The 13,964-nt window shown below is 48.8% G+C and overlaps 1 protein-coding gene across 1 annotated transcript; it reads right to left on the bottom strand.

The window, feature by feature from the left end:
- Nucleotides 1–4,686: 4,686 nt before the first annotated feature.
- On the bottom strand, nt 4,687–7,240 carry LOC4349212 (bZIP transcription factor 29). Its single transcript, XM_015758307.3, has 4 exons — nt 6,384–7,240; nt 6,136–6,268; nt 5,944–6,028; nt 4,687–5,119 (listed from the first exon to the last, which is right to left on the bottom strand). The coding sequence occupies exons 1-4, from the start codon at nt 7,136–7,138 to the stop codon at nt 4,890–4,892; spliced, it is 1,203 nt and encodes a 400-aa protein (XP_015613793.1). The 5' UTR covers nt 7,139–7,240; the 3' UTR covers nt 4,687–4,889.
- Between the last annotated feature and the right edge of the window lie 6,724 nt (nt 7,241–13,964).

The following is a 13,964-nucleotide window of genomic DNA, read 5'->3' on the forward strand; positions in this document are numbered from 1 at the left end:
TTTCAACCCAAGACAAATTTATTATGAAAATATATTCAATTATTGATTTGATAACACTAATTTAATATTATAAATATTATTATATTTATCTATAAACTTAATTAAACTTAAAATAGGTTGATTTTGACAAAAGTCAAAACTTCTTATAACCTGTAACGGAGGGAACACTTCTTACCACTCCTGATACTGAATTACTGATCAAGCTGCACCATCTAGCCATTCCGGATGGCCACATTCAGTTTCAGACAATCAACAAGCTGATCAAACAGCAAACTCGAACTAGTAATTGAATCGATCGGTTGGCATTTGAATGCGAGCATTAAGGCCCCCAGGCTGGCGTGAGGCGTCCCCTCACCGTTGGAAGTTATTGTGTGCTCCGATGTGGGGAGATCGGAGCCCCGGACGCAATCATTCTGTCACCGACTACTGAGAACGCATGGCAGATTGGGCAGGCCCGCCAGAGTGACAGAGTCCATATGGATGCATTCTTCAGTTTGTCATGCGTCCGAGGGAGGTGGCAACGCAGAGGCCGGGGAAAGCGGCATCGCGACCAGAAAACCTCGACCTGTCGATTGTCCGTGGCAGTACGCAGCATTTGCACAAGTTGTTCCCGTTGTTTGCGTCGTGCTGGCACTGCGTTACTGCAGCTCTGTTTGTTTCTGCTGTTCTTGTACACTCTGATACTGTGGTAGCACTGTAGCACTGTGACTCTAAGAAGATAGTAATACACTATTAAGGATGTTTTCTTTAAAAGTAAAACCATGAAGAGCAATGAAGGCAGAGTGAGAAAGAAGATACTTACTGGGCCTTGGGGATAGCTAGCTGTGTACATGGGCCAATTGATTTGGGCCTTCGATCCGGATCCGGTTGACTTGTTGCACACCTGAGCATTCGGTCACCAATTGCCTGGGCCGCATGCAATTGGGATTCTGACAAATTTCAGTAGTCATTTTTAACCATACTATGGGCTAGTTTAGTTGGTAAAAAAAATTTATCCCTGTCACATCGAATATACAGACACACATTTACAGTATTAAACATAGTCTAATAACAAAACAAATTAAAGATTCTACCAGAAAACTACGAGACGAATTTATTAAGCCTAATTAATCCGTCATTAGCAAATGTTTACTTAATCACCACATTGTCAAATCATGACGTAATTAGGCTTAAAAGATCCATCTCGCAATTTTCTGGCGAACTGTGTAATTAGTTTTTTTCCTACATTTAATACTCCATGCATGTGTTCAAATAATTGATGTTACAGTGCGAAAAATTTTGTTTGGGAACTAAACATGCCCTATTTTTGACAAAGTTGTTAAAAAATTGCCTACATTTAGTTTGTTGCCAAACTTTGATAAATACATAAAAACTCATGCCGAAATTTTGGTAATATTGCCAAATTGACAAAATTTTGGCAGATGCTAAAATTTGGTAAGGTTTATTTTGGCTACAATCTAAACAATCCCTCAGTTTTTTATTTGCATGCTTTCAATTGCACTTGCAGCACAAAAAAGCGATTGGAACTAAATCTGCCATGCATCATGTTTGAGGCCTTTGGTAGGGCTGCAAACTTCAAATCACAACTCTAAACTTCAACTTCAGTGGAAGCTGGCTCTTATAGAAACTGGAGCTGGTATGAAGGTGTTTAGCTACATTGGTCACCTTCATATCACTACGTCTTGCGTTACCATTTCGTCGAACACCTCGTTAACGTCCGCGGTCTTGCCAATGCCGTCGTCGTGAGCCACTGCTCATCGCCCCTGCCGACACCAATGCCACTCAGCCCGCCCGTTGCCCTGCTGCCCTCGTGCGCCGCCTGGCAGCCACGCCATCCAATCGTCGTTGCCCAACAGCCCTTGAATCATGTAGAGGATAGAGAACAGGGAGAGAGGAGGAATGAAGGGAGGAAGAATCATGTAGAGGACAGAGAACAGGGGGAGAGGACGAGTGAAGAGGCCGGTAGTTTAGTGGCATATCATGTAAATATATATATAAATAAAGATAATGGGTCTTTGGATATAGTGGAGCGGTGGAGCGAAAAAAAAAACCCAGCTCTACACCCTACAGTTTCGTGGAGCAACTATGCTAACTCTGCTTTAAAAAAAAATCTATATCGTTTGGCACAATTCTAATTTTAGATAAGTTGAAGTTGAGAGCTAGAGTTTTATCAAACGGAAAACTAAAATGCTATAAAGGGTTGAATATAATTTCATTGCATATATCGATCGACTAGCCGATCAGGACTCAGGACAAACAACGGTCAGGTTAATTCGAAATCGTCAGAGAAACAAACCGAACGGGATCACGTCGCGGTCGACGACGACGGCCGTCGGCCGGGCCGTCCGAATCCGAGAGGCGAGAGCGGCGTCAACCTGAGAGTGAGGAGAGAAAGCTAGCTATCTTTTTTTTTTTAACGACTCGCTACGGTGCGAAGTTCTATTGATATTGATAGAGCAGAAAAAAATTATAAGATTACAACCCCGGAGAGTCTTAACCAGGAAAAGGAAAAAAAAATAGCACCACCCACGTGCCGACATCGCCAACACACACGCCTAGGAGAAGGCTAGCACCGGATCGGCCGCCGCTAAGCGTGACCGACCGCCACTAGGCCAACAAAGGGGCACATACGAGATCGAAACCATGGCTGACGCACCGATGCTCCACCACCACACAAGCTTTGCCGACATGTGGGACCCCTTCACCGACGTCCCCCGCTGGCCAGCCTTCGTGCGCCGAAGGCCGCGCCACACCCACCGGCAGCTCCTCCTCACACCTAGGTCGCCTCCTCCACCGCCGGCCGCGCCTCTCTGCGCCAAGCCAGCCTCCTCCACCGGACGCGCCTCTCGCGCCAATCCGGCCTCCCTTCATCGGCCGCGCCTCTTGTGCCAAGCCGGCCTCCATCTCCGCCGCCCGCGCCTCTCGCGCCGAGCCGGCCTCCGCTGCCATCGGTTACGCTTCTCTGCGCCAAGCCGGTCTCCGACCCCTCCACCGAACGATGCCGCGCCGACCAGATGCAGCCGTCTCCCACACCCTCGGCTAGTCAACCGAGGCCGCCATGCCTCCGGTGACCGCAAACACGGTCACCACCACCGTAGTCGCTGCTGCCGAACACCCAGCCACCTCGCTGGCGTCATCCTCACCTCGCACCCGACTCCTTCCCCGCCGTCGACGTCGCCACCGCCTCCAGAGTCGCAGCCACCGGTGCCGCTGCCACCGACGCCAACCACCGCCTCCGCAAACCGCCGCTGCGCTGTCGCCCTCCACCACCGAGCAGCTAGCTGCCCGATGCCATGTCTTCCACCGCCGCCGCCAGTTGGCACGGCAGCCACCACATCCACGACCGCCGCCATCGTCGCCAACTGCCGCCGCCGCCGTCACCACACCACGGTTGTCGTCGCCAACTGCTGCCGGCGTCCAGATCCGGCCGAGACCGCCATCGCCACCTGCCGCCGGCCAACTGTCGCCACCATCGTCGCCACACCACCGCCGCCGTTGCCAACTGCCGCCACCCTCCAGATCCGGCCGAGAGGCGCGGATCTGGGTGGCACTGCCGCCGCCGCCGCCGCCGCGCCCTCGGCCAGCTCCGTCCCCGCCGCCTTCCGCCACCGCCGCCCAGCACCGCGCGCCCCCGCCGCCTCGCTGCCTGGGGCCGGAGCTTGGCCTCCCGCGCCGGATCCGGACAGGAGGGGGCTGGATCCGGCCACCCTGCCGCCTCCGCCGCCTCCACGCGCATCACCGCCGGCGGCGGCTCGGGATCCATCCCCCCGCACCAGATCCGCGCAGGAGAGCGTAGGAGCCAGCACCGCCTTCTCGTCGTTGTCGGCCCGGTCATCTACCTCTTCAACCGTCGTCGACACCGCCACCTCGCCAAAGCCATGCGCCACCGTCGAGCTCGACGTCACAGCCGCCGAAGTCGCCGCCCCGGAGCTAGGTCGGGGTCGTGGGCTCCGAACGCCGCGACCTCGGGGGGGGGGGGGGAGGAGGCCCCGCCGCCGCCGTCCTTGCGGCCGTGCGGTTTCCGGTGGCGAGGTGGAAGAAGGGCGGTGGGGGTGGTGCGGCGGCGGCGGCTGAGTCGCCTCCCGTGTCGCCCCTGCCCTGGGAGCGACGCGGGGGCACCGAAACAAAAAAAATTCTAAAGCTAGCTATCTCAACCCCGGCTAAAAGGCGGCGACCTTCCCGGAGACCCTGGCGACGGGCGCCGTCCGCCGGATGAAGGCGCTGACCCTGCTCGATCTGGATCCCAAACCTCACCAAGCGGCGGCACCGTGGCGGCGAGCAGATTTAGTAGCAGCGACGGCGACGGCGACGGCGGCGCCGGGCTCTGTCTCGATCGAGACTATCGCGTTCCGTCTCCGCTGCTCCATCGGAACCGCTCGATCGGCATGGAAGGGGATCCGACGGCCTCAGGATGGGCACGCGGTTAATGTCTTCTTTGCATACTAGTCCTTGATTTGTATTACTGGTAGCGTCCAACTATTCCGCCAGAATTCGCAAAGTCGTCCACAATCGGTCGGATTGTTTCAAACTAGTCCTTATTCGAATATCAAAGATCCGAACAACACAAACTGGGGGAATTTTTTTTTCTTCCAGAAGACTTCAATCGTTTCGTCCCCCATTGAACAAATCGATGTGTTCTGATAGTTTTTGGTGGGGGTGGAGGCAGTTTGGTGACTGACAAACAGGTGGTTGTGAAAGAACGAAGAACATTCAGAATATTACTGGGTGTTTGCCCGGACATACAAGTTACACAAGCAAATTTACGGAGACATCAATGCTGAAAACAAATGGGTTAGGAAAAGGAATTTCTTCAGATCGTCTAAATTTCTACTAGTGACATTTTTTCTGTATGGCCCTGATGAGCACCTAGACGCAGTCCCCGCGAACAATCATTTGGACTCGTGATTCCTCGCCGTGCCATTCTGCTGCTCTGGCAGTTCCAGTTGATAGAATGGTATCTGCTCAACCTGCTGCTGCTGCTGCTTGTGCAGATCAAGCATCTGGTTCTGACAGCGGAGCTGGATTTGGTGTGCTAGGTTGCTGGACGAGCTCGTGTCGCAGACCTCATTCGCCGCGAGTTTCAGGCGCTGCACCTCAGCTGTCAGTGCCTCGTTCAATGCTGTTCAATGCGAAAACGAACAATAAAAGCTGGTCAGAAATTCAGAACAGTTTCCGGTTCCTAGCATGGATGATGATGCACACATGTGCTCCTACAGTTCGTTTGATGTGTAACTACAGGTTTCCCATTGAAAGTTCTACTTAACGCATGCTCCCAATCTTGTGGAGCTGTCAATTGACAAAGAAATAAAACATGGGATTTCATAGTGCCAGCACTGAAGATTAATCCATTTCAGTACCTGTGCAGTTGAGTTTATCTTTAGACTTCCTGTCTCTTGTGACAGGGCTAGTGCCCATCAACATCGTGGCATGAAGTCATGAACTAAGCAAGGTTATTTGTCTGTATTAACAAGTGGAGTGTTCTCTTGATTGATACGAGAAGGACCCAAAAGATGGCGACGAAGCCGATGTCTGACGAAGTCGCCTCGGAATTTGATTACCCACAATACTACAACATTCTAAATTGCTCCCCACTACATGCTGGCGACTAACAGCATCAGAGCACAATGCAGCCTCGATTAAAAAACAACCAAATCTTGGGAGAGTTGCTAATTGTACTACAAGACTGAGTACATGGTAACGACTAAGTGCCAAATGCCAATATCCAAGGCAACCACGATGGTACATACGCCTAGCCACGATCAACAAGGTTTGGAAGTTAGGCGTAAGCAAATTGACATGAGGTTTCAAGTTGGTATTCAGGCCTCTGAATTTCGTATCGTGTTTTATCCTAGAAAGCAAACAAATCAATTTTGTGTACAATTATTTAGATCACATTTATGCAGGTGAAGAAAAAAAAAACTTTCTGAAGATCTCATTGCTCACCATCGCGTAGCTGCGCCTGCTGCTCCATGGACTGCAGCCTGAACTTGAGCTCGTTGTTCTGCGTGGCCATTCCCGACGAGTCGCGCTGCAACGAAAAAGAACCAAAATTGAAATTTGTACACCAAGTTGGTTCTGAAATTCTTGAGTCGTGAAGCAATAGCATTGGCTTCAGACCGGAGAACAAAGATTTACCTGCAAAAGAGTCAGCTGAGCGGAGAGGGTTGTGGCCTCCGTCTGCAGGATCTGCACTTTCTGCTCCAGCTCTGCAATGTACCGCATCCGCCGCTCCTTGGACCTCGCCGCCGACTGCCTATTGGCGAGCACCCTGCACACGCAAGAACAGGCACAATTTCAGCTCAGATCATTGCAGCAATGCATCATGTTTGATACGTTTGTAGTTGTATGCCAATGTGTAAGCAAGATGGCAAAGAAAGACTTGCCTCTTTACGCGCTTTGGGTCGGCGAGTGCCATCTCGGCGAGCTTCTCGTCGGCCATGATCCGCTTCATCTCGGCGGGGGTGAACTCGCCGCTGCCGAACTCCAGGCTGAACTTGGCCGGCTCACCATTGGCGGCGAAGCTGAGCTTCCCCATGAGGCTGTCCATGGAAAGGCTCCTCGCGTGCCGGGCCGCCTTCTCGCCGGCAGCGTTATTCCGTCTCTTCTTGCCCGCAGCCTCGCCGCCGCCGGCGCCGCCCCAGAGGAGGGCCTGGCTGTCGGCGCCGACGTAGTCCTCGGACTCGTTCTCGCTGCTGTCGGCGCCGTTCGTCCGCATGCTGCTCCCGCGGCTGTCCCCGTCGGAGTTGTTCAGCCCGTCGGCGCCGCCCATTCCCTCCAAGCTCATGTACGCATTGAGCAGGTCGACGTCGCCGGCGCCGCCGCACCCGGGGAGTGCCCAGCCGCCGCCGGCCTCCATCTTGGGCGACGGCGGTGGCAGCGGCTGGAAGTACCCGAACGGCACGTCGCTGCGTGACCTCCGGTGCGCCTTGCGCGGCGGCAGCAGCCCGCCGCGCGCCGTGTCGTCCATGCACACGTCGCCGTGAGAGGAGTGGGAGCTCGCCGCCGCAGGTGGAGGTGGAGGCGTCGGTGGCAGCCCCGGCGCACGCTGCTTGCCTCCTTGCTGCTGCGGCGCCGCCGCGTAGGGCGCGGCCTGGACGTGGCGGTGCATCATCAGCTCGTTCGCGGACGTGGTGTTCATCACGCACGCACGCCTATGGTGTAAGGAGGTGAGGTGAGGTGTTGGGGATGCGGTGGTGGTGGTGGTGGCGTTTTGCTGCGCGCACGGACGAGCACGATCGACGCGGTTTCGAGCGGAGGAGTGCACGTATTTAATTGTTGCGTGGCGGAGGCTGAAGAGGCTTTTCTGCCGGGCGGTGAGGCTGAGGAGGCCCCCTCTCCATTTTCTTTCTGGGATTCCGCAGCGGCAGCCGGCAGCGCCAGCATCTTCGGTCTGCTCGCCTATCGAGTTGGATCCTTGGAATGTTTGATATTTTCTCCGATCACCGTAGAAAAAAATGGAACTCGTTTGTAAATAAATCCTACTCCATCCTCCATTTCAAAATGTATAACGCTGTTGTTTTTTCGTATAATGTTTAATTATTTGTCTTATTAAAAAATTATATAAATATCATTTATTTTATTGCGACTTGTTCTATCATCAAATAAAATATAATCTTAATTTGTACTTTTATATATTTATTATACTAAATTTTTAATAAAGCGAATTGTTAAATATTATATGAAAAGTCAACGGCGTCATACTTTTTATACGAAGAGAGTATAAACTTTTTGCCTCCTTAAAAATATAAGGCATATTCTGACCATAAATTTCTCTCGTACTATTTCGCCTTTTTAAGTACGTACTCCCTCTGTACTTGTAAAGGAAGTCGTTTAGGATAATGTCTAAATTAAACCTTAGGAATATAAATCATGAATAACTCTCAAGTTGTTGAGTTTGAAAATGTAAAAATTATATGAATAGATTTGTCCTAAAAAATACTTTCATAAAAGTATACATATATCACTTTTTAATAAATATTTTTATAGAAACAAGAAATCAAAATTGTATTTTGGAGATCGTGTCACTGTCCAAAACGACTTCCTTTACAATATCATAGTCTACATTCGAACAAGGATCGAATAAATATCATCCTTTTTAGTAAACATGAGTATTACTGCACTAATAGTCAGTCCATTCTCTTTGTCCTAAAAAGTTTAAATCTGAATCCGTGAAAAAAAAATTACTCCCTCCATCCACAAAAGTTACACCTATTTCACATTTGAGTTTTTTCAAATAAGTTGTCCATATTTATAGTCTTTATGTATTCAAAACTTAAATAAAGAGATAAATTAAATATTTTATTAGAACACAAGGAGTCATCTAAATACTCATTGGTTGTATGTTTGCATTCACTTTTTGATCTTATAACATCCAAGGCGATTTAATTTCTTCTTAGCCTTGATGTCAAAAATAATATGCGTAACTTTTATGGATGAAGCATGTTTTTTTGGATGGAGGACTATTACGTTTTTGAACGGTGAGAATAAAACTAGTTAGAATCGATCGGGATAAATTGGCGTATGAATGCATTGTTGGATCGGAAGAAGTTGAATGTGCTGGTGTGTGCATCCTGCATAGTGCATACCATACTAGTCCATGCTTGTCAGAATAAGCTGCCATGTTGCACAGGGGTATACTTAGGGTGTGTTTAGTTCACGCTAAAATTTAAAGTTTGGTTAAAATTTAAATGATGTAATGGAAAAGTTAAAAGTTTGTATTTGGGGGAAAGTTTTGATGTGATAGAAAAGTTGAAAGTTCGAAGAAAAATTTTAGAACTAAACTCAGCCTTAGGCCGTGTTTAGTTCCTCCCAAATTCCCAACTTTTCATCATATCGAAAACTTTCCTACAAACATAAACTACCAACTTTTTTCTCCAAACTATCAATTTTCTTCAAACTTTTCAACTTTTCCATCATCTATACACAGCCTTACTGCATAGTGTATACTTACTGTTTCAGTATTAGGTACTGAAGTTTGATTTTGTCACTGGCGATGGTGGGGCATTGCCTTGGCTGGGAAGCGACGCAGTCCGTGAACAGGGGCACTGATATAATCTGTTTCAGGACCACTTTTTCCTTGACTAATGGATATAATATTTTTAGACGTCAATACAATCTTCGAGATACTACTTTGACCAATAATATCTATAAAAATAGAATATTTTAAATAAAAATATTTGCATATTATAATAGTTTGATTAATGATAAATCTAGTAGCATCAATTTTATATTATTGATCTTTTTTTAAAAAAAATTCTATTACCAGTCAAATTTAAAAATGGTTGACTTAGCACTATACTAAAAATGCTTATATTTTGGGACGGATGGAGTATATTTTTTCTTAATTTTTATTATTACGTCTTTTAAACTGTTAAATGGTGTATTTTTTGCAGAAACATTTTTATATAAGTTGCTTTAAAATATTAAATAAATCTAAATTTTCAAATTATAATAATCAAAACTCACTTAGTAATACGCTAATATTTTTCTTGTTTTACGTGTGCTAATTTCATTTTACGTTAATTTGTCTCAAACACTATCGGCGGTAGTGTTTGAGATCAATTCAATCGAGGTTACTTCCGTACATAAGTTGCAATCAAACTGTTCTTTTATACCGGAGTACCATCATAACAAGCTCTTATCGCATCTTCCTCCTGTTCGTTTGGTTCGAACTGGTATATACTTCTCCAGCAAACTAGTTGGAAGCTTTCAAAATCATCAATTCTTGTTCATTCCATTTTCCACGGGTACTGCATCTCCATGGTCGTCGTCACTTTCGCTTTCTCTCAGCCGTCAAAAAAAAAAACACCTTGTTTGGCCGTGGATCCCTGGTGCTCCTGGTCGACACATCACGTGCCAAATGGTGCCGTGCTATTACCTCATCGAAAATGCCGGGGGGTGACACTGTTACAGAGCTGAAAAAAAATAAAAAGAGACACACCTAGATCGATATGCCATCATCTGATCGAGACCACTTCACACAAATTATACCGGTATTATTTACAGTGCATCACATTAGCATTCACCTCACGGTGTTGAATTTTGTTGGGTTGGGGAGAATAGGTATATATGTATCGTGCAGGAAGCGTGCATGTCACATGCATTTGATCAGAAGAAGCCCGAAAGGAGGAGAAGCAGGATGCTCTGCTCGGTATGGAAGGCACTTTTTCATGGCTGGAAAAGCTACAGCTCCCTCCCCTGCCGATCGAAAGTGTCTTTGGAAAACCGTGTGGAGCCCATTGCATGCAGGGATACTCCAAAATGGTGGGCCATCCGGAGGCAATCTTGGTGTCTATTGCATGCAAAAACTGCGAAGTCCGGAGGTCAAAGAGAGAAAGAGAGAAGCATCATCGTGCTCGTGCAGAGGATATGGTCTTGACTTATCTTGTTCCATCTCGTGTCAAGCAATAGCAGCACTACAACGTTACTCATCACTATACTGTTCATATGAATCTATTTTATACGGAAGTACTGTGCGTACTCAGTGCTACTACTACTCTGGATCCCCTGATTGGTCGATGTCGAGGAGGCCGTCGAACGTTCTATAACGCCATGCCGTGCCTGCCGGTGTTCTTCGCCGCAGGGCCACGATGCCAACGATCGACGACAAATTGTATACTCCGTAGTAGTACAAGAAATTAGGCTTCCGGGCACATGGAACGGGACGGGTGTGCCAATGTACGATTCGCCAGGACGGTTTCTTCGCGTCGGACAAGTAAAAGCCAGCAGGGTGGAGCGTCCCAACGCCGCGAATGGTGGTGTCACCGATGCTGCCTCGCGTACGTACGTATCGCGCTCCTCCGATTGATATCCCAAAAGAGACTTTTACAGACAGCGACGCGGCCACAAATCAAGCCGTGTGCCGTGCCGCGACCGTGCGTGCGCCATATGTACGCGCGCGCGCGCGTGCGTGCGTCCCCCGTCGGCGTCGGCGTCGCGTCGTGTGGTGAAGAGGAGAGGAGAGGAGAAGCGTCGTCACGACGTCCGCGCGCGCGGCGACGCCGTGTGGCGCGGCTCGATAGTGAGGGGGACTGGGGTGGTTTTGGGCGGAGACGGGGGCGTGGTGGCGAGATGGATGGATCTGTCCGGGCGTGGGACAGGTTTCACTGTTGCCATTTAGGAGGGCCACATGGCGTCTGTAGCGTCAGCTTTCTCTTGATGTGCCCCAGGAGTGTCGGCGAAAAAGGTCAAGACGTTGCATGGCCTAACTGTCGCTATAGGAGGCCCAAAAGCACGGAAGGCAATTTTGAGCCGTGGCCTGTGGGCTGATTTTAGCAAAGTAAAGGCCCAATAAGATAGTAGTAACTTGAGCGGCCCATCAAACAACCTCACGTGAGAAACAGCAGAAAAACATCAAAAGCATTACAGTATTCACTGTTCAGGCTGTTGTTGTGCTCGTGGCAAATAATTACCGCGCGTCTGGTGGTGGAAGAGTTGCAGTGAAGAAAGCAGGGCGTTCGATCGCCAGCGAGAACCCTTTTATTTCACCGCCACGATTGGCGTGTGAATGAATGCAGACGCACACGGGTGCCGCCCGTACCAAACCTGAGGAAATCACATGAGTGGTCACAACCCAAAATATCATCTCCGTCGTCTCCGTGCGCGCAACTGCGCGTGCACTCGATGGAAATCGACGGGAATTGCGCACGTCGCACCACGTAAATCTCCAACGAGCAACGGTGTCGGCAACGCGGCTGCGGCGCCGGCCGGTGCGTGATATGATCCGACGGCCACAAGCTCGCGATCTGACGCCGAAACACGCTAATCCGATGGCTCGAGCTCGAGCTCGAGCAGACGATGCAGAGATCGATCCGTATGATTCCGATCGACAGCGTGCGTGCGGGGGAATGATCGCCGGAGAATTGGCACGCCATTGCAATGCATCGCCGGGACGGAGTGATGCCTGACGCTAGCTAGCTCAGATCGATCACATGGATGTGTCCAAAGTCGAGTGAAGAGTGAGCAGCAAGCCGTGCAAAATGTATCCTGTTCCTGCTGCATCCTTCACTCGTGCTTGCTACTACTATCCGATCATCCCTACTTTTGTGCTTTTCCGGTGACCAACGCGTGCATGCTGTGCTGTCCCTTTCCATTTACCAACCTCCATTTTGTACAAACAGTTTGTTCGATCTGTCTCCTTGTTGACCAGTCAGTGACTCCATCTCCAGTGCTACGTGGCCAAACGAAACTATACAATAATACGAGTTTTTTTTATCATAAAAAAGACCTGGAATGACAACGTTAACAATTTACAATGTTGCAACCCGATGCACGCTTGATTCCCTCATCGGCGTACTGCCGAAGTAACCAGCACCACTTACATGCTGCACCCAAGCATCTACTTATCTCTGAATCAACGAGCAACGAGACCCATTCTGATATGTTAGTGCAGTATCGTACACTTGTATGCTAAAAGGTTGCAACTTTGCATCTGAAAATATAAACTAGCAGCACAAGTAGCACCAAACGAAACGAGTTGAGGCTCCTAGCTAAGCTTAGCCTTTTTGCCGCTTACGCGAAGGATCTTCCGAATGCCTGGCTTGCGATAGCACCTTTTTTTCCCCTGCACCAAACAAAGGAGGAGAAAAAGGCTTCCACTGTCAGGGAATAAAGGGGGAGGGTGGAATGAGCTAGCTGAATCTGCTTGTCTGAATGTCTGCAGACTGCAGCTAGCTTGCTTGCCTTAAACCGGTTAATAAACCATCGAGGTAAGCTTAAGTAACCTCGCGTTTACGTGGGTCAGCGTCTTGATCACTTGTGGCCGCCGGCCGCCAAATGCACCGGCGTCCGCCGTGTAGCACGACCGTGGTGGCGGGGCCCGGCGGCCAATGCGTGCACGTCGCCGGCCGGGGAAGCTCGAGAAGCTCGGGAATCCGGGAGTGGGGTTGCCGGGATCCCCGCTGCCCGCCGGCCGGACATGCGTGGGCCGACGTCGCCATCCATCTCTGGCCGCCCCACTCTGGCCTTGCAGTTTCTCTGCAGAAGCTACTACTGATCTTTCTTGTCCGGGGACGACGCCGACGTAGAGTGGTGTCTAGCTAGCTAGCTGCAGATATTCTCCAGATCTAGGTTGATGACTGGTTATCATCTATCGTATCCTCATTATAAACAGCTCGCTCCAGTATGATCTTTGATCGATTAGTTAGTCTTGTCAGTATAGCCAAGCATTTGCATGAACAAGATCAAGGTTACTGATGGCAAAGCATGTATATATGCAGCTAATGGACTTCATTGTTGTGTGGATCAATGCATTTAGCCAGCTATAACCACGTCTAAGCTGGACCCAGTCATTTTGTCCTAATTGAGGACAAAGCATCAGATCTACGGTGATCACTACCATGATACTGTACCAAAATCTGCATCATATATACTGTACCGTGCTTTGGAATAGATGGAAAAGTGGGCCTGAAACTAATAAGGGTACAACCGAGAGCTGCAGGCTTTGTTCTAGAGTTATGATCAGTGACATCTCTGCACTGTTGATTAGTGCCTACCTGGCCATTTCAGGTTTTGTCTACATACATGCACAGGAATCTAGCATAGCACAATTGCAATTTGCAAATCTGCATCTTGTGTTTTGGTTGGAATGCATGCCTAGCAGATGTTTTGCCAAGAGTTCAAATGCAGGTGAAATTAAGGGCCTTGCTGTTTGATAAATCAAATCGGTACTACTTCGAATATCAAGAAGTCACATAATGGAATACAGTTCTCGAGACCAGATATATGCAAGGGTCAAAAGGATGATCAAGGTTTGCCAAAAGTACACAGTAAGAGCACCCGCAATGGTAAAGTAAGGTGCTCTCTATAAAACATGTACATCTTAGAATAGACTAGATTAATAGTAAACCACCTCAATAGTATGTCTACATGGGTATCTATAGCTCTCTAATCCATTGCTTCGTTTTTCTTTATAGACTATCTCCAGGTTAGTAGATAGCTTTGCTCTCTCTCTTCATTTAATCTCT

Source organism: Oryza sativa, chromosome 10, assembly GCF_034140825.1.
Source record: "Oryza sativa Japonica Group chromosome 10, ASM3414082v1".
Taxonomy (NCBI): Eukaryota; Viridiplantae; Streptophyta; class Magnoliopsida; order Poales; family Poaceae; genus Oryza; species Oryza sativa.

Bases quoted from the DNA above. Each gene is read 5' to 3' on its own strand.
- LOC4349212 (XM_015758307.3), bottom strand. From the start codon at position 7,138: ATGAACACCACGTCCGCGAACGAGCTGATGATGCACCGCCACGTCCAG. The intron at 6,269-6,383 runs GCAAGTCTTTCT...TTGCGTGTGCAG, and splicing joins GACCCAAAGCGCGTAAAGAG to GGTGCTCGCCAATAGGCAGT. The intron at 6,029-6,135 runs GTAAATCTTTGT...TTTTCGTTGCAG, and splicing joins CTCAGCTGACTCTTTTGCAG to CGCGACTCGTCGGGAATGGC.